This window comes from Puma concolor, chromosome B1 (assembly GCF_028749965.1).
Source record: "Puma concolor isolate L17-30 chromosome B1, mPumCon1.1.hap2, whole genome shotgun sequence".
In the NCBI taxonomy this organism is placed as follows: domain Eukaryota; kingdom Metazoa; phylum Chordata; class Mammalia; order Carnivora; family Felidae; genus Puma; species Puma concolor.
The window spans coordinates 6,981,931-7,009,031 of NC_141670.1; the positions used below are offsets into that span (position 1 = coordinate 6,981,931).

At 54.9% G+C, this 27,101-nt stretch overlaps 1 protein-coding gene and 1 long non-coding RNA gene across 2 annotated transcripts; both read left to right on the forward strand.

The window, feature by feature from the left end:
- The first annotated feature begins 9,694 nt into the window (after positions 1 to 9,694).
- Positions 9,695 to 10,641, forward strand: LOC147581443 (uncharacterized). Its single transcript, XR_015249667.1, has 2 exons — positions 9,695 to 10,094; positions 10,339 to 10,641. It is a non-coding gene; the product is annotated as an uncharacterized LOC147581443 (long non-coding RNA).
- A 2,695-nt stretch (positions 10,642 to 13,336) lies between these two features.
- On the forward strand, positions 13,337 to 15,002 carry LOC147581444 (ubiquitin carboxyl-terminal hydrolase 17-like protein 6). The gene has a single exon (XM_086702876.1). The coding sequence runs from the start codon at positions 13,337 to 13,339 to the stop codon at positions 14,942 to 14,944; it is 1,608 nt and encodes a 535-aa protein (XP_086559002.1). The 3' UTR covers positions 14,945 to 15,002.
- The last annotated feature ends 12,099 nt before the right edge of the window (positions 15,003 to 27,101 follow it).

Here is a 27,101-nt window from a genome sequence, read left to right on the forward strand (position 1 = left end):
CTGGTGGGTCTAGGATTCCCTCCTTGTGACTTAACTTTGGCCGTGCTGGACCCTGGACTCTGAGCTAAAATTGACCACCTTGAGCTGCTCGGGCCACTGGTGACGATCTATTTTCCAGACATTCCAGGAACTTTTCTTTCAAAGTATAAATCCAGTTAAGTCAAGACATTCAATTTTAAAAACTGTTGACAATTAGCAAAGAAGATTGCATAGGGGGAAACCAGGAGGCAGGTGGCCTCACGTGCGGCGATGTGGGAGCAATCACGGCAATAGGAACAGCGTTATTGGGTCTCGCCAAATCCAGCCAGCCTAATCTGGATTTGTCACGGAAAGCTTAATTCAGAGACGTCACCCTGCAAGTCGTAAGGGCATTCATGACGATACAGAAAAGGCAGTGTGGGGGGAGGGGCCAAGATGGCAGAAGAGCATGGAAGTTTTTTTTGCTCTTGCATCCATAAAATGCAGCCACATCAACACAAAAGCATCCTGCACACCTCGAAAACTGATCTGAGGATTCATGCAACAGCTTGCCCAACCTGAACCCCAGAACTCCGTGGGGACGCGGCGCAGAGAGGTGAACTGGGGAAGAGAGAAGCCACAGAGGGCAGGGAGCTGTTTTTGCCTGCAGAGAGAGGACGGAGACAGGGGCAGAATATGGGGAAAGCAATCCCCTCGCCGTCCCCTCCCCCCGCCAAAAGCAGCTGGGGAGAAAGTGGACATGTGGAAAGAGCCACAGGCACTGAACCAAAACGGGAGGAAGGAGAAAGGAGCGGGTTTAAATTCCATGAAGACTGTACAAACAGGGGGAGGGCAGAGTGCGAAACTCCGCATCTGATAGCTGGCGGTGCTCTGGTCGGAAGGGCGAATCCCCGAGAGCAGAGTGAAGACTGGGGGTGTGGAGGAGGGGTGTCTGGACCCACACGGAGAAAAGCGGTTCCCCTGCTGCCAGGACACGAGGTAGAGTCTGTGTGGCCACCCCAGCCGACCCCACAGGTCCCAGCAGACCCCGGAGAACAGCCACATTCGCTGGTGCTGGAACAAGGTCGTTAAGGGGGAAGCCCGGTACCAGAAGGGTGTGGTGATTGTCCATAACCCTCGAAACGCTGCTGCTACACCATCGCGTGAACGTTTTCGGGCGCAGGCTGGCACCCAGCCGCAGTCTCTGGGCATCGGCAGCGGCACGGTGTTGCCAGTGTTCCTGGGTGCGGCCGGCACCCGGCCACCGCTCGCTGAGACCCTGACGCGGAGGATCTGAGCAGGTCTCAGCCGCGGGCCCTCAGAAGAGAGGGGTCGGGAAACACAGCCGCCTGGGAGGTAAATCCCAGGAGGGAGGTGTCTCCTGGCAACCTGCCGGCTGGGCCACGGACAGTGTCAAAGCGGCCAGTGGACAGAAGCCGGAGACAAAGGACGGGGGCGGGATTGCCGACCGCAGACAGCCGACTTCCGATACTACAGACTGGGCACCTGAGTGACGCCAAGGGCTCCGCTCCCGCGCATGCGCATATGCACCTCCAAGCGCCCCAGCAATCCGCGCTTGTAGGCTAGCTGCGCCATCTAGTGGAGAACAGAGCCGTGACACTTAGCACCGCCCAACTGGGCCAACCTGGCTCTTCAGGAAGCCAGGTGTCTCCGCCACTTTGTAGTGTATGGACTACAAAGTGCTTCATCCTTTGACTTCTAGGGGACAACAATGTAACTTCAATCGTATTTCAGTCTGTTCGCGGGTCCATCTCTTTTCTTTTCTCTTTCATTTCTTTTCTTTTTCATGAAGACAGAAAGAGAAAACATATGTTGTTATTTTCCATGGTTTAAAATAATTTCCTTGAATGTCTTTCGACTATATTCGTGTAATTTTTTGTAAATGTGTCAAATTCTATTTGAATTCCATCATTTCATTTTATCCTATTTCGTTGTATTCTTTTTTCCAAATGTTCACACGGTTTCCTTTTTTTATGTGCTTTCCCTTTTTCCTCTAATCTTTCAAGCCCATTTCAACAACCAGACCAAAACTCACCTAGGCTCTAGCATCATTTGTGTGATTTGTGTGTGTGTGTTGTGTCTTATTTTTAAATTTCGAATTCTTTTGTCTTATTCATGCCTTTCCTTCCTCCCAAATGACGAAGCAAAGGAATTCACCCCAACAGAAAGAGCAGGAAGAAAGGACAGCCAGGCCCTTAACCAACCCAGATACGAGCAAGACGTTTGAACCAGAATTTAGAATCACGAGAATAAGAATACCAGCTGGGGTCGAAAGTCGATGAGAATGCCTTTCTGTGGGGATAAAAGAAGTAAAAGCTAGCCAGGATGCAATAAACAATGCTAAAAGCGAGCTGCGATCTGGAACAGATGCCACAGCGGCAAGGATGATAAGGCTGAGCAGGGAACCAGCGATAGAGGGGACAAAGCAATGGAGAATCACGAAGCGGAAGGAAAGAGGGAGACTAAAGCAAAAGAGCAGGGTTTCAGAATTCGGGAACTCAGCGACTCATTGAAAAGGAATCACATCACAATCATAGGGGTCCCAGAAGACGAAGAGAGAGAGACAAGGGGGCACAAGGGTTATGTGAGCACATCACAGCAGAAAACTTTCCTAACCTGGGAAAGACACACAAAATCCAGGAAGCACAGCAGAAGACTCCCATTAGATTCAACAACGTCCAACCATCAACAAGGCAGAGCCTAGTCGAGTTCACAAAATACTCAGGCGAGGAAAGAATCATGAAAGCAGCAAGGGCAACAAAAGTCCTTCCCCTACAAGGGACGACTGACCACATTTGCAGCAGACCTATCCACAGAAACCTGGCAGCCCAGAAATGAGTGGCAGGATATATTCGTCGCACTGAATCCTAAAAGGACGCGGCCAAAACTTATTTGTCCAGCAAAGCTGTCATTCCAAATAGAAGTAGAGATGGAAAGTTTCCCAAGCAAAAAGTAAAGGAGTTCCTGACCACTCAGCCAGCCCTGCAAGACATTTGAAGGCAGACTCTCCCAGGGGACAAAAGACATAAAAGAAAAAAACAGACCACAGGCAGAAAACACTGGCAAGGATCGGCGAACACCACCAGAAACTCCAACTCTACAAGCAACACAATGGCAATAACTTCATCCCTTTCAGTACTCACTCTTAACGTCAATGGACTCAATGCTCCAAGCAAAACACATAGGGTGACAGAACGGGTGAGAAAAGAAGGTCATCCACACGCTGCGTACAAGGGACCCACTTTAGATCTAAAGACGCCTTCAGATTGAAAGCAAGGGGATGGAAAACCATCTCTCATGCTCATGGTTGACAAAGGAAAGCAGGACTAGCCATACTCATATCGCAATACTAGAACTTGTATGGACCCAGAAAAGACCCTGAAGAGCCAAAGCACTGTTGAAAAAGAAAGGAAAGCCGGATGCATCACAATCGCAGACCTCAAGCTGTAATTACACAGCTGTAATCATCAAGACAGTATGGTCCTGGCACAAAAACGGACACTCAGCTCAAGAGAACAGAAACGGACCCACAAATGGATGGCCAACTATTCCTTGACAAAGCAGGAAAGAATATCCAATGGAATAAAGACAGTCTCTTCAACAAGTGGTGCTGGGAAAACTGGACAGCGACGTGCGGAAAAAGCAACCCGCACCGCTTTCTTACACCGTACACGTAAAGAAACTCAAAAGGGAGGAACGTCCTAAGTGTAAGACAGGAAGCCATCGAAACCCTCGAGGAGAAAGCAGGGAAAAGCCTCTGTGATCTGGGCCACAGCAACTTCTTACTCAACACGTCTCCGGAGGCAAGGGAAACAAAAGGAAACACGACCTATTGAGAACTCATCAAAAGAAAACTCTTCTGCACCGGGAAGGAAACGGATCAGCTACACTAACAAATCAGCGAAATCTTCAATGGTAGAAGATATTTGCGAACCACACATCGGAGAGAGGCTCAGTATACAAATCGATAAAGAACTGATCACACTCAACAGCCAACACCCAACGAATCCAGTGAAGAAATGGGCAAAAGTCATGAATAGACACTTCTCCCAGAAGACATCCAGATGGTCAACTGACACATGAAAAAATGCTCAACCTCACTCATCATCAGGGAAATCCGTATCAAGATCACAATGAGCTACCACTTCACACGTGTCACAACGGCTAACATTAACAACTCAGGCAACAACCGATGTTGGTGAGGGTGCGGAGCAACAGGATCTCTTTTGCACTGCCGCTGGGAATGCAAACTGGCGCCGCCACCCTGGAAAACAGTATGGAGGTTCCTCAAAAAATTGAAAGCACAGCGACCCTATGAGCCAGCAATTGCACGACTAGGTATTTACCCAAGGGATATGGGTGTGCTGGTTCGAAGGGGCACCTGCACCCAAACGCCCCCAAAGCTTCTAGCAGCACTACCAACACTAGCCAAAGTATGGAAAGAGCCCGAATGTCCATAGATGCATGGAATGGAAAAAGAAGAGGTGGCACATATATATACAGTGGAACATTACGCGGCGATCGAAAGGAAAGACAGGGTGCCTGCCATTCGCAACTATGTGGCTAGAAGTAGAGGGTATTCTCCTCAGCGAAATTAGTCAGAGAAACACAACTAGCCTATGACTTCACTCATATGAAGGCTCTAAGGTGCAAAACAGATGAGCATCAGGGAAGGGAAGGAAAAATAATATAAGAACAGGGAGGGGTACAAAACCAAGCAGGGAGGGGGCCAACGGATATTTGAAGAACAGGGAAAGGTGTGCTTGTGCCCTGGCCTCGCTCGCCCCCTCCCCCGCCCACTCTCTGGGGGCTTCTCCCTGGGGAGTGGTCCTGAGAGTGGCCGGCGCCAGGCTGGCCCCGTGGAGCCACGGCCTGGAAGCGAGGCCAAGCCAACGGAGGTTTGAGAGCATTGGGAAAGGGTGTGGGCATGGGTGTGGCAGGGGAAAGGATGCTGCGTGTAAGGGGGTGGGGCCGTAGGATGGTGCCAGGGAGTGAGGAGGCCAGGCAGAGGCTGAAGGAAGCGGTGGGCGGGGCTGGAGGGCACCAGGTTGGGGGAGGGCCATGCCTTGAGGGCAGTGGACAGAGGCCACAGGAGCAGCCTCCCGGAGAAGATAGGAAAGGCCAAATGAAAAGCGCACACGACGCCCAACGCAGGCCAACGTTCAAGGAGGGAAACCGTCCAGGGTGCCGACGGCACTGCCGACGCAGGCCCTCCCCCTCGGCCAGTGGGGCCGCTAGCTTTTGCACTGCTGTGGGAGAAAGGTGCTCGCTTGCATGACACTCAGGAATGCCCCGCCGATGGGGTTGCACCTTGTCCCGTGGGTCTGGCCCTTCAGGATCCCAAAGACATCTCCCTGACACAGTGTCCGTGGCTGAGGCCAGCCAGGCCAGGCCAGGAGAAACGGTGGCAGTCACACCAACATCCCCCAATGGGAGCAAAAGCTAAACAGAACGTCCGAGTTGATGGGCAAGAACAAAGAGCCCCAAACGGGGGGCGTCGGCCACAGGGAGCCCCCCTGCGTCAACACAGGGACTTGTCAGGAACAGCGACTTGGGTCACGAGACCAAGTGCCAAGGCAGCTAGTTCCCAGGGGACACGGGACATAGGATCCCATTCCTCCCAAGGTCCCAGCGAGCGCAGTCACCGCCCTAGAGGCAGAAAGGGGGACGGGGAGGGCAGGGCAGGGTGTGGAGTGAAGGGACACTGCAAATAGGTCATGGACACACCGCTCCCGTTGGCAAAGGGAGAAGCTTGGACACGGAGGACGCCGAAGGGGCCCCCAACCACAGGAACGTACGTGAGGCCAGGGGCCCCGCAAGCTTCCCTGGAGACCCACGAGAAACACCAGTTTACGAACGCGACAGGCATGCACACGCGAGTCTCTTTGTCCAAGGGTGAAGATGTGTTCTGAGACGTCTATCTCCACATGCATGCATACCAGTTACAACGGCAAGCAGTCGCTAAACCTCCGGGATTCGTTCCTAGTGTGGAGACGTGAGGAGCACCAAGGTGATGGGCTGCATGGGATTAAAGTGCCCGAGAGGTCACGTGACCTTGGGCGGGTCTAAGAGTCCGGGAAGGAAGGAAGTGTCCCTCACTGACCGTCCCTCGGGCACGCCGGACGCTGAGTCTCCTCCACGGCAGTCCGCCTGCCACCCGCCGCTCTGGACGTCTCCTGACACACAGCAGGAGCACATTGGCGTTTCAGGTGGGTTGGGACGATCTGGGGCTCCCACGAGCTGGCGCAGAAGTGGGACAGGGAGGAAATGGAGGTGGTGATGCACCTCGACTCACCAGGTGAAGGACGCTTTAGTGTTGAAGACTATTGTGAGAACAGAGACTGAGGAAAGGCGTGGCTCTCCGTGTTCCTGAGCACATGAGGTTCTGCTTCCAAAGGAACCGAACCCCAGAGTCTGACTGGCGTGAGGGCGTGCGGGAGCAGTGACAGCATCCTGCTCCATGTCGCCGTGGGGCCTCAGAGCCTAAGGAATTTTCTTGTTCACCCGAATTTCACGGCAAATGCTCATTTGCCACGGCTGACACGTGAGATCAGCGTGGGGCCCCGTAAAGGCCACGTGAAAGAAAAGGGTTCGGGCCCTGCGTGGGGAAGCTTCCAGTCGAGTCGAGCAGAAACGAAACGTTTTCCTTGACTTTGTCTTTGAGGGTGGTTTCTCGGGGGGTCAAGTAGGAGAGGTACATTCTGGAGAGGCAAGCATCCTTCTCTTTGCACATGCAACCCTGGGTGCCACAGGGACTATCGCCGTAGCGTGGATTGCGGTGTCCATGGGGGTCGGGACTTTGTGCGTGGTTTTCCTTCCGGAGGGCGCTGGGAGAGACTTCCCGAAAGTCTCTCCGGCGAGTCATGCAAGACCACCTCCACGGCCTTGCCTGAGGGTGCCGTCCTGCGGGCGGGTCCACGGGAGAGCGCGTAGAACATGCAGGAGGGAGAGGTCCCACCTCCCAGGCGAGGACCGTGTTTGACCTGGTGGGCATGACGCCCCCTCATGCCCGCTGGGGGAGGAAGGTTCATGAAGGAGTCGTTGTGTCTGTGGGAATGACTCTCCTTTTCCCGTTGACTCAGGAAGTCCAGAAACCCATCTTCGAGCAAGGCTGACTTGACCCTTCACGGAGAGGGGGCAGATGGCGGGTGGTCACACCCAGCACGCACCTTCCAGACCCTTGAAAGCCTCAAACGGGAAGAGGCAACGGAGAGCACCCATGGCGCCCAGGGTTCCCAGGCTAGAGGACGAGGATCCTCGGGTAAGTGGAGCCCTGGAGGCGTGGTGAACCAGTGGGCGGGTTGGAGGGGCTGGGTCGGGTGGGGGTGGGGGAGCCATGCCTCTGAAGCCGGGGATCGCACATGACGAGGGAATGAAGACTCTGTGTCCGGAAGTCGGTCGTCCTTTCCTGGCCCACGGTGGCCTGCCTTGGCATCTCAGCAGCCTGCCCACTGGGACAAGCTCCCTCGGCCGTAGGGTCACGTCCAGCCTGGTGTCTGTCCCCATCGTGGCATGGGGCTCATTCTACGCGGCCTGAGACCTGCAATCCCAACTCCCGGTCCGTCCCTCACAGAGGCTTGGGTAGAATCCTAGGAACTTCCGTCTCCTGGCACCGCCCGAGCCGTCCACGGTGTGCCCTGGCCCACCCACACCAGTCCTCTGCTCCCCGAGTGTGTCCTTGTCATGTCCTTTGCAGTTGGACTGTGACTGGTGCTGATTCACTGAGCCCCTCCTCCTTGGTCCGCAGCTCAAGTGTAAGGACTGCGGAGCCTTTGGGCACAACGCATCCAGCACCAGGTGCCCCATGAAGCGCTGGGACGGGTGCCTGGCCCCCCAGGCCTTTGTCCCCAGGAAGCCGAAGGAGAATGTGGAACCACGCCAGCAGCAGGACCGGCACAAGCCCGGGCCCTTCAACCAGGCTGCGAGGGACATGGAAGAGGGACAAAGGTGAGGATGCGGCCGGCTCCGGCCTGCCCGTGGCCTGGCAGCTCAGGTCGCTGTGTCTCTGTACCCGGACACTGGGTGCTGTGTCGTCTTCAGACACACACAGGGGTGGGGGAGGCAGAGAAAGGAGCTCCCCGCCCCCCAGGGGACCTCACGAGCCTATTGAGCTGCTCTGGAGGAGTCCCTGAGGCTGTGTGTCCTGCGGTAGGGAGACAGGGGGAGGCGGCAGGTGACAGGCAGTGGCGCACACGGCTCTCAACGCAAGGACGTCTTGGGCCAACCTGGACGGCTCGCTGGAGTGGGAGCCAGGAGGGCAGATGAAGAAAGGAGATCTTGCCCAAGCCCCATCGCTCGCTCCCCAGGTGAACACACGAAATGCCGCTCCTTCACCTTCCCGTTCTTGGTCGTGCAGGCGAGAAGCCCAGCAGAGGAAGGCGCTGCTGCAGAGATTCCCCAGGATAGGCCCTGGAAGGCAGCAGCGAGCCTGGAGGGACTCCACAGAATCCTGTGACTATGTGAGGGTGAGTGTCCCCCGTCCCTGCTCTCGTTCTCTCCTGGGGACGGGGATGTGACGGGCTTCCCGGCCCTCCTGGCTGAGGAAGGGGGTCCGCCCCGATTCTCAACATTGGGATTTCCGTGTGGGTCCTTTCCAGCCACGTTTGCTGGGTGTCCATGATCCGGCAGGATTCCTTGCATGTGTGCTAACCGGGTGCCGGGTGGGCGTGCCAACATAATTTCGGGACGCTGTGCCCACACCTAGGCCTCTTGGGAGGCACAGGCACCTTTCCCTGGTGACACATACACCCGCCCCATTGGCCATCCAAACTCAGTAGCGCCCCCACCCCCCCGCGAACCTCCACCTGCAGGACGCCTGTCCTTTCCCTAGAAGCCTGAATGGACGTGCTTGTCCACTTCGGGAGGCAGGCACGATGCACAACCTTTCTGGTCCGTCGCTCCCGTGGAATCAAAGCATCAAGGGGCTACTGCCCAGTGTTTCTTCCCGATCGACGTTGAGCTGGAGGCCCTTGTCCTCTGTCAGTACAATCCTTTCCCGTCTCTCCCGGTTGTTTGCGTTTCTGTCTGTTTCTTTGCTGTGCTTGTCGTGCATGTGTCCTCGGTGGGGAGGAAGGACTGATGGCCGTTGTCTGTGTGTTGTGTGTTCCCACAGCATCCGCACAGGCCGATGCCCGTGTACACCACCAAGAGGGTGTCCGTGCTGGAGCCGCACGTCCCGGCTGAGCCTCCCAGCGGGACGCCTGACACGACACAGCTGTCCCCGTCGGCTGCTCCTCTCGGGAGACCTGCGGCGAGCACCTTCCCGCCTGCTGGCCGACAGGATGCCCAGCAAGTGGGGACCCCAGCCCCGCCTGCCCCGCCTGCCCCGCCTGCCCCGGCACACCAACGCTCTGCCCGGGATCCAGGCCTCGGTGTCCAGCTGAGACAACACCGGCCCCGATGTGCCTCCCTGGAAGCTTCCAGGGCTGTCTCCAAGGCGCGTGGCATTGGCCACGCCCAGGCACCAGCCAAGCGTCCTGAGGTGAGCCCTGATCCTCCTCCGACCCGTTTGGCTCCGAGTCCCCAGCCCCACATCCAGACACCAGGCAAGAGATGGGACCCGCTCCCCGACGACACGTGCCAGAACCCCCGAAAGAAACCACGTTGCAGCCCCTTCCAGCCACCCCACAAGAGCACAGGGAGCACCCACGTGGGGCTGCGCCAGAGTCTGTGTCGTCCAGCAGGGAGAAGTGCATGTGGTCCCACGGGGGCAGCCCAGCTGACCAGGAAGACACCCGCCTCGGTGCAAAGCAGGGGCCTCCAGCCTCCACGCCCCCAACCTCACCTGGACACTCTCCAGGCGTGCACCTTGCCCCCGTGTCCGCCCTGTCCGCAGGCACCCGGCCAGCCCCTGCGAATGGTCTTCAGCCGCCTGGACAAAGGCGGCTGGAGCTCCAGGTTCATAGCAGCTCCCTGTCTGCCACCTCCCGAGAGGCCAGTCCCCCCTGGCCAGGGCCCGCCCGTCACACACCAGTCTGAGGGAGGCTGTGTGCCTGTCTCCCGGAGCATCCTCCACGATGACCTGCAGCTTTCCTCGTCCTCGGAGGAGAGCGACCGCGAGTGAGACACCTCATGTCCTCGGACACTCGTCCTCTGGCTCTTGTGACCCCGAGCAGGTGACTGCGGAGCGGCGGGCAAGGCAGGGCCGTGACCTATTTTTGCTAAAGCAGCAATTCCCCCAAAGACCTGCAAGGACAAAAACTTGCGTCCACACCGTGTTTGGTGTCCTGCTTGGGGCGGGGAGTGGGTTGAGCGCCCACGTGCAGACGCTCATGGCGCACTTTTCCTTTATGCATCTACACCTTCTGGTTCACCTGCTCCGTCTCAATCAACAAGGTCTCGTTTCTTTCGTTTCGATAGATTCTATGAGAAATCCAGCGCCAGGAGAGCAAGAGGTCGTCCACTCGAATGTAAAGTTAAGGATCTGTGAAATGAATGTGTAGTGGGTTTGCGAATGTCTCAATTTGGGGACACCGGAGGAATGATTCCAGTCTGGGCTGGGCAAGTGGAGGCAATCTTTTGTGTTAGAACAGTTCACTGATATCGTTTTTCTGCAGATCATATCGGGGAATATTTTACATGCTGTCTGCATTTTTGTTTTTCCCTGATAGTGCAACGTTGTGTGTAGTGTTACCACAGCTAATAAAATTTGCTCAGACACGACCGAATGTGCATGGTTTTCTTTTTTGTGTGTACACTGTAGTTTCCCATCACTTAGAGTAGAATCCTGCATTGGTTCCCAAGTGCACTTGGGACTTGGATCCTCACCTAGCGGAGAACAACTAAGTATTCAGAAGCAGCAAAGAAACACGGGTTAACCTCTCTTCCCCTTTCAAGATAAAGTCTCTCCAAGTGTCCTGGGAACAAGACGATGCTAGAGGTGAATTCGAAACCGATGAGGGTCGGGATGCCTGGGTGGCTCAGTCAGAGAAGTGTCTGACCTGGAGACGGCGGCTCACGTCATGATCTCAGGGTTGGGGAGATTGAACTTTGAGTTTCCCTCCCTCCTCGGGATTGCCTCTCTCCTTTTCTCTCTAACCCTCCCCCACATTCTCTCTCCCTCCCTCCCTCTCTCTCTCTCTCTGTCTGTCTCTCTCTGTCTGTCAACATAAAAACCCATGAACTGAAAGAACATGTGCGTGGGAAATCAGTCAGCATTAGGGGCTGCTGTCCACGTGTCTCTCAAAGGCATTTTCATTCACAAGTCACGTCAAGGAGGGTGGCATAGAAGAGATACAAAGGAAAGGATGAGAAAGACATTCCACAGATAGATACTAGAGAGGGGAAGGAGACACGAGAGTTAGGAGATAGACACATAGAGTGACGAGCGATTGATGAGAGAGGACAGAGAATTAGGTGGTCAAAGGGTTCTTTGGAAGCAATTCTGCAGGCCTCTTTGCCCACGTGGCAGGTGGCCGGGGCTGAGGCTCCAGAAGCAAGGGGGTGTTCGTGGAGTCTGAAGACGGGCAGGCTCCAGACCCGGGGAGAATGGACTTGTCGGGGCCAGGCACTCAGACAGGAGCAGGTGTCTCGTCTTGGGACAGGGGTCAGCTTTATGCTCCAGGAAGGTCTGGAATGGACTGGCTCAAGTCACTACGTTAAATAGGGCAACTTGCTTTGCTCAGACCAGTCACGTGAGAGTTCCTACCATCTAACACCGTCCAGTGAAAACACAACCGGTTTTCTAGGAGGAGATGACAACCAAAGGGAGAGATGATTCCTTGCAGAAACAGGTCCAAACGTGGCGCCTGCCTGCCAACGGATATTTGAAGAACAGGGAAAGGTGTGCTTGTGCCCTGGCCTCGCTCGCCCCCCCTCCTCTACCCACTCTCTGGTAGATTCTCCTTGGGGTGTGGTCCTGAGAGTGGCAGGCGCCAGGCTGGCCCCGTGGAGCGACGGCCTGGACGTGAGGCCGGGCCAACTGAGGGCGGAGAGCATTGGGATGAGGTGTGGGCATGGGTGTGGCAGGGGTGAGGATGCTGCGGGTAAGGGTGGGGCCGTGGTCCGGTCCCATGCAGTGAGGCCAGGCGGAGGCTGACGGAAGCCGTGGGGGGGGCTGGAGGGCACCAGGCAGGGAGAGGGCCGTGTCTTGAGGCTGTGGTCACAAGAGTCTGAAGACTCCTTTTGTGCATCCCATTGGGTGTCCTCCTTGACCCCTTGCCCCTTTCCTTCCCCTCACATGGGTGTGTTTGGCAGTGAGACACCTCACGTGCTCGCAGCCTTTTCCTCCTAGTTGGTGACCCCGAGGAGGTGACTGTTTCATTGAGGATCCTCTCTCCCTCTCTCTCTGTCTCTCCCTGGCTTGTCCACATGAGCGCTCTCTCTCGCTCTCTGTCTCTCTCTGTCTCTGTCTCTCTCAAAATAAATCAATTAAAATGTTAAAAGTGAAAAACAAACAAACATTAGAGAAGAAAGCACGATGTCAGTAGACCTGGTCAGTTCTGAAATCTGGTCTAGAGATACTGACACCCTAAAGCCACAGTTTCCACGAGGGGACATTGGTCCATGCATGTCTAAATTCCAATGTCAAACCGTCTATAAACGTCACAAACCCACAACCAACATGTCCTGAACCACGGGAACCTATACCTACCTTGCTATGTGATTTGCTAGTAATGCCAGGGACAATTTGGCAAGTGATGGGTTTAGGATTTGTTCTCCTATTGGGAAGGGAGCTACAAGATGAAGAAAGCATTTACAAAGCCCGAAACCAGGCAAACGATATTTCTTGGGACAATTTCTCGGCCACCCCTTGGTAGACAGACATGTTGCAAAGGACCTTCATGATAGTCGTATACACAGATCCCATGGAGACAGTTCAGGAGTTTTAGAATCAAATCCATGGACAGTAATCATTCCAGAATAATTTGCTGGTGTCACATACATTCTGGCTGACGGACAGGAGGTGCTCCTACATGATACCAGAGCTCAATTGGTAAAATGATTTCCACGGCCTAAAAAATTCATGGCCGTCATTCCTCGACACTTTGTGTTATCTAAGAGCAAAGTGGATACTCAAAAAAGGATCTCCTCTAGGTTGGAAATGCTCAAGTCCGTCTGTCCAGAGAGGGAGCAATGGAAATGAGGGAGGTGGAGAAAGTGGTGAAACGTGTGTGTGCCTCTTGAGGAGGGAGGGGCAGGAGGAAGGCTGGGCTGAGTCGTCTGTCTGCAGAAGAGTGACCACACCCTGAGACCCTGCATCCAACTCCAGCTGGTAGCTGATTGGATGACGTGGTCCTAGTCAGGTGGGTGGGGCGAGCTTTACGAGGGCTGAGGAGAGGGCCCCAGCCATCATTCTGAGACTGGCCTCCTGAGAGAAGCATCGCTCTGCAACGTGAGGCTCCACGTTTCAGGAGACATGGAGACGCCCTCTTCCCACTGCCGAGAGGAGACTCAGTTCCGTGTCTTTCCAAACCTCAAACCTTGCGGATCAAATACGGGTGGTGCTGAAGGCCACGGAGGACCCACTCTGCCTGAGAAGCCGTCACCGTCATCGCACACACCCTGCGACCTGCCTAACGGTTGGGCTCCCACGTCGACGGGTCTGCCCCCCGCAAAGAAACCTGTGAGTTGGAGGAGACCTTCTGTGGTTGGGGCTGGCCTGCAGAACCTGGGGAACACGTGCTATGCGAATGCGGCCCTGCAGTGTCTGACGTACACACCACCCCTCGCCAGCTACATGCTGTCCCAGGAGCACTCCCGAAGCTGTGGGAGGCAGCCATTCTGCGTGCTGTGTGCTCTGCAGGCTCACGTGACCCGGGCCCTCTGCCGTCCGGGAGACGTGATCCGGCCTCCGCCAAAACTGCTCGCTGCCTTCCACACACACAGGCAGGAGGATGCCCACGAGTTTCTGATGTTCACTCTGGATGCTATGCAGCAAGCGTGTTTGCGTGAGGACAAGCCTTCAGAGCCTCAGGCTCAGGACGCCACCCTCATCCGGCAAATCTTTGGGGGGTACTGGAGGTCTCAAATCCAGTGTCTCCACTGCCAGGGTGTCTCCAGCACTTTGGACCCTTACCTGGACATTAGCCTGGATATCAGGGCAGCTCAGAGCGTGAGCCAAGCTTTGCAACACTTGGTGAAGCCCGAACAGTTGGATGGTGAAAATGCCTATCGTTGTAGTACTTGTCTCGACAAGGTACCTGCTTCCAAGACGTTGACTTTGCACACTTGCTCCAAGGTCCTGATGCTGGTATTGAAACGATTCTGCCATTTCACGGGCAGCAAACTGGCTAAGGAAGTGCAATATCCTGAGCGCCTTGACATGCGACGCTACGCGTCTGGGCAGAACGGGGGGTCGCTGACTTATGTGCTCTATGCCGTGCTGGTGCACGCGGGCTGGAATTGTCACAGCGGACATTACTTCTGTTACATCAAAGCTGGGAACGGCCAGTGGTACAAAATGGATGATGCGAAGGTGACCGCCAGTGATGCGACGTCTGCCCTGAGCCAACACGCCTATGTCCTCTTTTACATCCAGAAGAGTGAATTGGAAAGAGACCGTGCGAGTGAGCCAGGTGCTGGGGAATCCACATGCCTCCAGGCTGACCACGCAGGCACGGCTGCGGCCCAAGGGGGGCCTGAAACCGACCCCAACATCGAGGGGCCACAATTGGAGGATCACGTGGAAGAGACACCACTGCCAGCAACCACGTTAGACCAGTGGAGATTCCTCCAAGAAAGCCACCGTCCCAAGTCTGAATTCAACCTCAGGAAACTAGAATTTGCTCTTCCCCCCGACGCGGTCCTAATTCACCAGTCCAAATACAGAGATGAGATGGGAAAGGATCACCGTGAACCAAACATCTACCGGCTCAACAGTTCAGCCAGGGACATCCCACCTCAGAGGGCAACGGCCATTCACCAAGTCCCTTGTCTCACCGGCAGAGCCAGAGCTACCAAGAGGAAGAACAAGAAGGGACAGAGGTCTCAGGAAGCAGTGCAGGGATCCCACTACGGGCTTTGAGATACACGCCTGCCCACGTGCACACTCACCCGCCCTCACTCACTACTCACTCACTCACAGTCCCTTGTAGGCCACATTTTGTGTGTTGTGGGTGGGTGTGATCGGGACATGTGGAGGGAACATGAATCTGGCTGTATTCATGGGGTATGGCGTTCCAGTTGACCTGGAGAATCCTGAGCTTTCAGGCTGGCTGGCTGTAATGATGTTATTGGAGAGGTGTGGATTATGCTGGGTATTTGGAAGGTTTCTCCCCTCCATCAGCACCGAGGATCATTGGGCACTCTCAGAGCCTGAAAGGGTCAGAGGAAGTGGCCAAGGAGGCATGAAGGTGGAAACAAGGCAGAGCACCGGGAGTCCCTGTGAAAATGCCTGGGACTCACGGTCCCATCATCCCATTCCCTACTCTCTGTGTATTGGTAAAGTACATGTGCCCAAACATGTGCGTGTGGGGACTCTCGGTGATATCCAAACATGCACCGGCAGGGGAAGGAGTTTGAAACAATCTCAGTGCTTCCACACGGAGGAGTGGCAAATGACCAGGAAACTGGAAGAACTCTAGCTCTACGTGGGAGCAGACGGCCTTTTCAGGAATGTCTTGTGTCGGAAGGAGAGGAGCAGAAGGAAACACGAATTCATAACTGTGCAAAGTGTTTCCTTGTATACATAAAATATTTTGTAAAGGCTCCACATGTTCATGTGAACATTGGCTAATTGCCTGGAAATGGCAAGGAGCAAATACATGCTCATGTCTCTGGAGACGGGTGGGTGGAGCCTTCCTGGCCCATGTTCATTCGATGAGGTTCCCTTAACAATCCCCCTCCCATGAGGCTGCAGAGCAAATGGGGAAAGGAACCTTCTCCCACCTCTTCTTGCTGAGCCACCAAGCAGCTCTACCTTGTTCCGCAGAGTTGACCACCATCCCCCCATCGGACAATCTCCTCCACAAGGGAGGAGGCTCAGGGATTTCTGCTCAGTTGCATTGCAATCTTGGTCCTCGGTTGTACACCTCAGAAAAACAGTCTCAAGTGGACACCGAGGCAACAATGTGGTATTTCAGGTCAGGGTATGGATGGATGCTCTCTGTCACACCTGTATTTCTTAGGAGAGAGACTCACTAAATACATTGTTGAATGGGAGTTAGTGCATGATCCTTCAATTCCCCCCAGGGGAGGGGGGCCATATAGGAGATCTCTGGTCGTTTGCCAATGGCACTGACAGGGTAAAGCCTGTTGTTGCTGTTGTTGTTGTTGTTGTTGTTTCCAGTCTGCACTAAACATACACATCACACGTAGTGGGAACTAATGTCAGTATGTGAATTTTGTACAGCAAATCATATTGAATTCTGGATGTTCAACTATCATAGCCGATAGAGGAAAAATACTTTTTCTTAATCTACTTTTAAAATGTATTGGTCTGTTGTTTTCATGTTTTAAACATGAAGTAAAATGTTTAAATAAACAGAGAGGGGCACACACACAAAACAGAGACAGAGTGTGAGCATGGGAGGGGGAGAGAGTGAGAGACACAGAACCCAAAGCAGCTCCAGGCTCTGAGCTGTCAGCACAGAGCCCAACGTGGAGCTCAACCCCACGAACCATGAGATCCTGACCTGAGCTGAGGTTGGACACTCAACCGACTGAGGCACCCAGTCCCCCCTCCAGTTTCCAAATTTAAATCAAATTCAGTTAACAGTGAGTGTAGTCTTGGTTTCAGGGGTGGAATTTAGGGCTTCGTCCCTTACATGAAACACCCACTGCCAACCCCCACAGGGGCCCTCCATAACGCCCGTTGCAAATGGAGCCCACCCACTCCTCCCCTCTAGCAACCCTCACTTTCTTCTCTACACTGAAGGGTTCTCCTGGGGCACGTGGGGGTCTCAGCCGGTTCGGACTCTGATTCAGTCAGCTCATGATCTCAGGGTTTGAGACTTCAAGCCCCGTGTCCGGCGCTCTGATGACAGCTCAGAGCCTGGAGCCTGCTCTGGATTCTGTGTGCATGCCTCTGCCTGCCACTCCCCTGGTCATGCGTTCTCTCTCTCTCTCTCTCTCTCTCTCTCTCTCTCTCTCTAAGACAAAGAGAAAACAAAATGTTTTGAAGAGTCTCCTATGGCTTGCCTCCCGCTGTGATTGTATCTTATGTTATTTATTCTTCGCTTGCCCTATGTTCTTCTGTTTTGTTTTTTATTCCACAGATGAGTGATGACATGGCACTTTCGCAGTGAAAGAGTTCAACAGGGCTAGCTGGATGTTAGAGCTCAAAAGACATGCACACGAGACATCTATCTTTCCTGTGGATTTGATTCTAAAGTGGGCAGAATCGTGGGTAAAATGCAAACAGTGTATGTGCAACTGAGCCACCAAGGGAAAAGCCACAGAAAATAACCACGCTAGGTCATCCTGTAGAAATTTTGGGATCCAACTTTCTCTTCCTGGATTAAAACCTGTATATCACACGCACGCACACACGCACACACGGACAATATTTGATCTGGATCTCAAGATGGCCTCCATATGCATCCAGTCAGCTCCCCGGATGACTATGACCAGCTCTTCCTGGGTGGCCGTGTGTCACGTGTTCCACCCACACCTGATGAAGTCCACACCCCTGGCTCTGCAATCCGTGGGGGAGATGACAAGAGGGAGCCTTGCCACACTGCTCTCTGTCCAGCAGGGGGCGCTGCTGGCCAGCACGGGCATTGCCTAGACTTCCAGGAGGACCTGGCATCGGGCACTTGCTCAGGCTGGCAGGTCGGAGTCTCCGTGCCTCGCACTGCAGCCTGAGCATTTCGTGGGGCATAAAGGCGACCATGAACATTTACTTACAGAAGGTCTGGTGGGTCTAGGATTCCCTCCTTGTGACTTAACTTTGGCCGTGCTGGACCCTGGACTCTGAGCTAAAATTGACCACCTTGAGCTGCTCGGGCCACTGGTGACGATCTATTTTCCAGACATTCCAGGAACTTTTCTTTCAAAGTATAAATCCAGTTAAGTCAAGACATTCAATTTTAAAAACTGTTGACAATTAGCAAAGAAGATTGCATAGGGGGAAACCAGGAGGCAGGTGGCCTCACGTGCGGCGATGTGGGAGCAATCACGGCAATAGGAACAGCGTTATTGGGTCTCGCCAAATCCAGCCAGCCTAATCTGGATTTGTCACGGAAAGCTTAATTCAGAGACGTCACCCTGCAAGTCGTAAGGGCATTCATGACGATACAGAAAAGGCAGTGTGGGGGGAGGGGCCAAGATGGCAGAAGAGCATGGAAGTTTTTTTTGCTCTTGCATCCATAAAATGCAGCCACATCAACACAAAAGCATCCTGCACACCTCGAAAACTGATCTGAGGATTCATGCAACAGCTTGCCCAACCTGAACCCCAGAACTCCGTGGGGACGCGGCGCAGAGAGGTGAACTGGGGAAGAGAGAAGCCACAGAGGGCAGGGAGCTGTTTTTGCCTGCAGAGAGAGGACGGAGACAGGGGCAGAATATGGGGAAAGCAATCCCCTCGCCGTCCCCTCCCCCCGCCAAAAGCAGCTGGGGAGAAAGTGGACATGTGGAAAGAGCCACAGGCACTGAACCAAAACGGGAGGAAGGAGAAAGGAGCGGGTTTAAATTCCATGAAGACTGTACAAACAGGGGGAGGGCAGAGTGCGAAACTCCGCATCTGATAGCTGGCGGTGCTCTGGTCGGAAGGGCGAATCCCCGAGAGCAGAGTGAAGACTGGGGGTGTGGAGGAGGGGTGTCTGGACCCACACGGAGAAAAGCGGTTCCCCTGCTGCCAGGACACGAGGTAGAGTCTGTGTGGCCACCCCAGCCGACCCCACAGGTCCCAGCAGACCCCGGAGAACAGCCACATTCGCTGGTGCTGGAACAAGGTCGTTAAGGGGGAAGCCCGGTACCAGAAGGGTGTGGTGATTGTCCATAACCCTCGAAGCGCTGCTGCTACACCATCGCGTGAACGTTTTCGGGCGCAGGCTGGCACCCAGCCGCAGTCTCTGGGCATCGGCAGCGGCACGGTGTTGCCAGTGTTCCTGGGTGCGGCCGGCACCCGGCCACCGCTCGCTGAGACCCTGACGCGGAGGATCTGAGCAGGTCTCAGCCGCGGGCCCTCAGAAGAGAGGGGTCGGGAAACACAGCCGCCTGGGAGGTAAATCCCAGGAGGGAGGTGTCTCCTGGCAACCTGCCGGCTGGGCCACGGACAGTGTCAAAGCGGCCAGTGGACAGAAGCCGGAGACAAAGGACGGGGGCGGGATTGCCGACCGCAGACAGCCGACTTCCGATACTACAGACTGGGCACCTGAGTGACGCCAAGGGCTCCGCTCCCGCGCATGCGCATATGCACCTCCAAGCGCCCCAGCAATCCGCGCTTGTAGGCTAGCTGCGCCATCTAGTGGAGAACAGAGCCGTGACACTTAGCACCGCCCAACTGGGCCAACCTGGCTCTTCAGGAAGCCAGGTGTCTCCGCCACTTTGTAGTGTATGGACTACAAAGTGCTTCATCCTTTGACTTCTAGGGGACAACAATGTAACTTCAATCGTATTTCAGTCTGTTCGCGGGTCCATCTCTTTTCTTTTCTCTTTCATTTCTTTTCTTTTTCATGAAGACAGAAAGAGAAAACATATGTTGTTATTTTCCATGGTTTAAAATAATTTCCTTGAATGTCTTTCGACTATATTCGTGTAATTTTTTGTAAATGTGTCAAATTCTATTTGAATTCCATCATTTCATTTTATCCTATTTCGTTGTATTCTTTTTTCCAAATGTTCACACGGTTTCCTTTTTTTATGTGCTTTCCCTTTTTCCTCTAATCTTTCAAGCCCATTTCAACAACCAGACCAAAACTCACCTAGGCTCTAGCATCATTTGTGTGATTTGTGTGTGTGTGTTGTGTCTTATTTTTAAATTTCGAATTCTTTTGTCTTATTCATGCCTTTCCTTCCTCCCAAATGACGAAGCAAAGGAATTCACCCCAACAGAAAGAGCAGGAAGAAAGGACAGCCAGGCCCTTAACCAACCCAGATACGAGCAAGACGTTTGAACCAGAATTTAGAATCACGAGAATAAGAATACCAGCTGGGGTCGAAAGTCGATGAGAATGCCTTTCTGTGGGGATAAAAGAAGTAAAAGCTAGCCAGGATGCAATAAACAATGCTAAAAGCGAGCTGCGATCTGGAACAGATGCCACAGCGGCAAGGATGATAAGGCTGAGCAGGGAACCAGCGATAGAGGGGACAAAGCAATGGAGAATCACGAAGCGGAAGGAAAGAGGGAGACTAAAGCAAAAGAGCAGGGTTTCAGAATTCGGGAACTCAGCGACTCATTGAAAAGGAATCACATCACAATCATAGGGGTCCCAGAAGACGAAGAGAGAGAGACAAGGGGGCACAAGGGTTATGTGAGCACATCACAGCAGAAAACTTTCCTAACCTGGGAAAGACACACAAAATCCAGGAAGCACAGCAGAAGACTCCCATTAGATTCAACAACGTCCAACCATCAACAAGGCAGAGCCTAGTCGAGTTCACAAAATACTCAGGCGAGGAAAGAATCATGAAAGCAGCAAGGGCAACAAAAGTCCTTCCCCTACAAGGGACGACTGACCACATTTGCAGCAGACCTATCCACAGAAACCTGGCAGCCCAGAAATGAGTGGCAGGATATATTCGTCGCACTGAATCCTAAAAGGACGCGGCCAAAACTTATTTGTCCAGCAAAGCTGTCATTCCAAATAGAAGTAGAGATGGAAAGTTTCCCAAGCAAAAAGTAAAGGAGTTCCTGACCACTCAGCCAGCCCTGCAAGACATTTGAAGGCAGACTCTCCCAGGGGACAAAAGACATAAAAGAAAAAAACAGACCACAGGCAGAAAACACTGGCAAGGATCGGCGAACACCACCAGAAACTCCAACTCTACAAGCAACACAATGGCAATAACTTCATCCCTTTCAGTACTCACTCTTAACGTCAATGGACTCAATGCTCCAAGCAAAACACATAGGGTGACAGAACGGGTGAGAAAAGAAGGTCATCCACACGCTGCGTACAAGGGACCCACTTTAGATCTAAAGACGCCTTCAGATTGAAAGCAAGGGGATGGAAAACCATCTCTCATGCTCATGGTTGACAAAGGAAAGCAGGACTAGCCATACTCATATCGCAATACTAGAACTTGTATGGACCCAGAAAAGACCCTGAAGAGCCAAAGCACTGTTGAAAAAGAAAGGAAAGCCGGATGCATCACAATCGCAGACCTCAAGCTGTAATTACACAGCTGTAATCATCAAGACAGTATGGTCCTGGCACAAAAACGGACACTCAGCTCAAGAGAACAGAAACGGACCCACAAATGGATGGCCAACTATTCCTTGACAAAGCAGGAAAGAATATCCAATGGAATAAAGACAGTCTCTTCAACAAGTGGTGCTGGGAAAACTGGACAGCGACGTGCGGAAAAAGCAACCCGCACCGCTTTCTTACACCGTACACGTAAAGAAACTCAAAAGGGAGGAACGTCCTAAGTGTAAGACAGGAAGCCATCGAAACCCTCGAGGAGAAAGCAGGGAAAAGCCTCTGTGATCTGGGCCACAGCAACTTCTTACTCAACACGTCTCCGGAGGCAAGGGAAACAAAAGGAAACACGACCTATTGAGAACTCATCAAAAGAAAACTCTTCTGCACCGGGAAGGAAACGGATCAGCTACACTAACAAATCAGCGAAATCTTCAATGGTAGAAGATATTTGCGAACCACACATCGGAGAGAGGCTCAGTATACAAATCGATAAAGAACTGATCACACTCAACAGCCAACACCCAACGAATCCAGTGAAGAAATGGGCAAAAGTCATGAATAGACACTTCTCCCAGAAGACATCCAGATGGTCAACTGACACATGAAAAAATGCTCAACCTCACTCATCATCAGGGAAATCCGTATCAAGATCACAATGAGCTACCACTTCACACGTGTCACAACGGCTAACATTAACAACTCAGGCAACAACCGATGTTGGTGAGGGTGCGGAGCAACAGGATCTCTTTTGCACTGCCGCTGGGAATGCAAACTGGCGCCGCCACCCTGGAAAACAGTATGGAGGTTCCTCAAAAAATTGAAAGCACAGCGACCCTATGAGCCAGCAATTGCACGACTAGGTATTTACCCAAGGGATATGGGTGTGCTGGTTCGAAGGGGCACCTGCACCCAAACGCCCCCAAAGCTTCTAGCAGCACTACCAACACTAGCCAAAGTATGGAAAGAGCCCGAATGTCCATAGATGCATGGAATGGAAAAAGAAGAGGTGGCACATATATATACAGTGGAACATTACGCGGCGATCGAAAGGAAAGACAGGGTGCCTGCCATTCGCAACTATGTGGCTAGAAGTAGAGGGTATTCTCCTCAGCGAAATTAGTCAGAGAAACACAACTAGCCTATGACTTCACTCATATGAAGGCTCTAAGGTGCAAAACAGATGAGCATCAGGGAAGGGAAGGAAAAATAATATAAGAACAGGGAGGGGTACAAAACCAAGCAGGGAGGGGGCCAACGGATATTTGAAGAACAGGGAAAGGTGTGCTTGTGCCCTGGCCTCGCTCGCCCCCTCCCCCGCCCACTCTCTGGGGGCTTCTCCCTGGGGAGTGGTCCTGAGAGTGGCCGGCGCCAGGCTGGCCCCGTGGAGCCACGGCCTGGAAGCGAGGCCAAGCCAACGGAGGTTTGAGAGCATTGGGAAAGGGTGTGGGCATGGGTGTGGCAGGGGAAAGGATGCTGCGTGTAAGGGGGTGGGGCCGTAGGATGGTGCCAGGGAGTGAGGAGGCCAGGCAGAGGCTGAAGGAAGCGGTGGGCGGGGCTGGAGGGCACCAGGTTGGGGGAGGGCCATGCCTTGAGGGCAGTGGACAGAGGCCACAGGAGCAGCCTCCCGGAGAAGATAGGAAAGGCCAAATGAAAAGCGCACACGACGCCCAACGCAGGCCAACGTTCAAGGAGGGAAACCGTCCAGGGTGCCGACGGCACTGCCGACGCAGGCCCTCCCCCTCGGCCAGTGGGGCCGCTAGCTTTTGCACTGCTGTGGGAGAAAGGTGCTCGCTTGCATGACACTCAGGAATGCCCCGCCGATGGGGTTGCACCTTGTCCCGTGGGTCTGGCCCTTCAGGATCCCAAAGACATCTCCCTGACACAGTGTCCGTGGCTGAGGCCAGCCAGGCCAGGCCAGGAGAAACGGTGGCAGTCACACCAACATCCCCCAATGGGAGCAAAAGCTAAACAGAACGTCCGAGTTGATGGGCAAGAACAAAGAGCCCCAAACGGGGGGCGTCGGCCACAGGGAGCCCCCCTGCGTCAACACAGGGACTTGTCAGGAACAGCGACTTGGGTCACGAGACCAAGTGCCAAGGCAGCTAGTTCCCAGGGGACACGGGACATAGGATCCCATTCCTCCCAAGGTCCCAGCGAGCGCAGTCACCGCCCTAGAGGCAGAAAGGGGGACGGGGAGGGCAGGGCAGGGTGTGGAGTGAAGGGACACTGCAAATAGGTCATGGACACACCGCTCCCGTTGGCAAAGGGAGAAGCTTGGACACGGAGGACGCCGAAGGGGCCCCCAACCACAGGAACGTACGTGAGGCCAGGGGCCCCGCAAGCTTCCCTGGAGACCCACGAGAAACACCAGTTTACGAACGCGACAGGCATGCACACGCGAGTCTCTTTGTCCAAGGGTGAAGATGTGTTCTGAGACGTCTATCTCCACATGCATGCATACCAGTTACAACGGCAAGCAGTCGCTAAACCTCCGGGATTCGTTCCTAGTGTGGAGACGTGAGGAGCACCAAGGTGATGGGCTGCATGGGATTAAAGTGCCCGAGAGGTCACGTGACCTTGGGCGGGTCTAAGAGTCCGGGAAGGAAGGAAGTGTCCCTCACTGACCGTCCCTCGGGCACGCCGGACGCTGAGTCTCCTCCACGGCAGTCCGCCTGCCACCCGCCGCTCTGGACGTCTCCTGACACACAGCAGGAGCACATTGGCGTTTCAGGTGGGTTGGGACGATCTGGGGCTCCCACGAGCTGGCGCAGAAGTGGGACAGGGAGGAAATGGAGGTGGTGATGCACCTCGACTCACCAGGTGAAGGACGCTTTAGTGTTGAAGACTATTGTGAGAACAGAGACTGAGGAAAGGCGTGGCTCTCCGTGTTCCTGAGCACATGAGGTTCTGCTTCCAAAGGAACCGAACCCCAGAGTCTGACTGGCGTGAGGGCGTGCGGGAGCAGTGACAGCATCCTGCTCCATGTCGCCGTGGGGCCTCAGAGCCTAAGGAATTTTCTTGTTCACCCGAATTTCACGGCAAATGCTCATTTGCCACGGCTGACACGTGAGATCAGCGTGGGGCCCCGTAAAGGCCACGTGAAAGAAAAGGGTTCGGGCCCTGCGTGGGGAAGCTTCCAGTCGAGTCGAGCAGAAACGAAACGTTTTCCTTGACTTTGTCTTTGAGGGTGGTTTCTCGGGGGGTCAAGTAGGAGAGGTACATTCTGGAGAGGCAAGCATCCTTCTCTTTGCACATGCAACCCTGGGTGCCACAGGGACTATCGCCGTAGCGTGGATTGCGGTGTCCATGGGGGTCGGGACTTTGTGCGTGGTTTTCCTTCCGGAGGGCGCTGGGAGAGACTTCCCGAAAGTCTCTCCGGCGAGTCATGCAAGACCACCTCCACGGCCTTGCCTGAGGGTGCCGTCCTGCGGGCGGGTCCACGGGAGAGCGCGTAGAACATGCAGGAGGGAGAGGTCCCACCTCCCAGGCGAGGACCGTGTTTGACCTGGTGGGCATGACGCCCCCTCATGCCCGCTGGGGGAGGAAGGTTCATGAAGGAGTCGTTGTGTCTGTGGGAATGACTCTCCTTTTCCCGTTGACTCAGGAAGTCCAGAAACCCATCTTCGAGCAAGGCTGACTTGACCCTTCACGGAGAGGGGGCAGATGGCGGGTGGTCACACCCAGCACGCACCTTCCAGACCCTTGAAAGCCTCAAACGGGAAGAGGCAACGGAGAGCACCCATGGCGCCCAGGGTTCCCAGGCTAGAGGACGAGGATCCTCGGGTAAGTGGAGCCCTGGAGGCGTGGTGAACCAGTGGGCGGGTTGGAGGGGCTGGGTCGGGTGGGGGTGGGGGAGCCATGCCTCTGAAGCCGGGGATCGCACATGACGAGGGAATGAAGACTCTGTGTCCGGAAGTCGGTCGTCCTTTCCTGGCCCACGGTGGCCTGCCTTGGCATCTCAGCAGCCTGCCCACTGGGACAAGCTCCCTCGGCCGTAGGGTCACGTCCAGCCTGGTGTCTGTCCCCATCGTGGCATGGGGCTCATTCTACGCGGCCTGAGACCTGCAATCCCAACTCCCGGTCCGTCCCTCACAGAGGCTTGGGTAGAATCCTAGGAACTTCCGTCTCCTGGCACCGCCCGAGCCGTCCACGGTGTGCCCTGGCCCACCCACACCAGTCCTCTGCTCCCCGAGTGTGTCCTTGTCATGTCCTTTGCAGTTGGACTGTGACTGGTGCTGATTCACTGAGCCCCTCCTCCTTGGTCCGCAGCTCAAGTGTAAGGACTGCGGAGCCTTTGGGCACAACGCATCCAGCACCAGGTGCCCCATGAAGCGCTGGGACGGGTGCCTGGCCCCCCAGGCCTTTGTCCCCAGGAAGCCGAAGGAGAATGTGGAACCACGCCAGCAGCAGGACCGGCACAAGCCCGGGCCCTTCAACCAGGCTGCGAGGGACATGGAAGAGGGACAAAGGTGAGGATGCGGCCGGCTCCGGCCTGCCCGTGGCCTGGCAGCTCAGGTCGCTGTGTCTCTGTACCCGGACACTGGGTGCTGTGTCGTCTTCAGACACACACAGGGGTGGGGGAGGCAGAGAAAGGAGCTCCCCGCCCCCCAGGGGACCTCACGAGCCTATTGAGCTGCTCTGGAGGAGTCCCTGAGGCTGTGTGTCCTGCGGTAGGGAGACAGGGGGAGGCGGCAGGTGACAGGCAGTGGCGCACACGGCTCTCAACGCAAGGACGTCTTGGGCCAACCTGGACGGCTCGCTGGAGTGGGAGCCAGGAGGGCAGATGAAGAAAGGAGATCTTGCCCAAGCCCCATCGCTCGCTCCCCAGGTGAACACACGAAATGCCGCTCCTTCACCTTCCCGTTCTTGGTCGTGCAGGCGAGAAGCCCAGCAGAGGAAGGCGCTGCTGCAGAGATTCCCCAGGATAGGCCCTGGAAGGCAGCAGCGAGCCTGGAGGGACTCCACAGAATCCTGTGACTATGTGAGGGTGAGTGTCCCCCGTCCCTGCTCTCGTTCTCTCCTGGGGACGGGGATGTGACGGGCTTCCCGGCCCTCCTGGCTGAGGAAGGGGGTCCGCCCCGATTCTCAACATTGGGATTTCCGTGTGGGTCCTTTCCAGCCACGTTTGCTGGGTGTCCATGATCCGGCAGGATTCCTTGCATGTGTGCTAACCGGGTGCCGGGTGGGCGTGCCAACATAATTTCGGGACGCTGTGCCCACACCTAGGCCTCTTGGGAGGCACAGGCACCTTTCCCTGGTGACACATACACCCGCCCCATTGGCCATCCAAACTCAGTAGCGCCCCCACCCCCCCGCGAACCTCCACCTGCAGGACGCCTGTCCTTTCCCTAGAAGCCTGAATGGACGTGCTTGTCCACTTCGGGAGGCAGGCACGATGCACAACCTTTCTGGTCCGTCGCTCCCGTGGAATCAAAGCATCAAGGGGCTACTGCCCAGTGTTTCTTCCCGATCGACGTTGAGCTGGAGGCCCTTGTCCTCTGTCAGTACAATCCTTTCCCGTCTCTCCCGGTTGTTTGCGTTTCTGTCTGTTTCTTTGCTGTGCTTGTCGTGCATGTGTCCTCGGTGGGGAGGAAGGACTGATGGCCGTTGTCTGTGTGTTGTGTGTTCCCACAGCATCCGCACAGGCCGATGCCCGTGTACACCACCAAGAGGGTGTCCGTGCTGGAGCCGCACGTCCCGGCTGAGCCTCCCAGCGGGACGCCTGACACGACACAGCTGTCCCCGTCGGCTGCTCCTCTCGGGAGACCTGCGGCGAGCACCTTCCCGCCTGCTGGCCGACAGGATGCCCAGCAAGTGGGGACCCCAGCCCCGCCTGCCCCGCCTGCCCCGCCTGCCCCGGCACACCAACGC

Excerpts from the sequence above, each read along its gene's own strand:
- LOC147581444 (XM_086702876.1), top strand. The coding sequence starts at position 13,337 with ATGGAGACGCCCTCTTCCCACTGCCGAGAGGAGACTCAGTTCCGTGTC.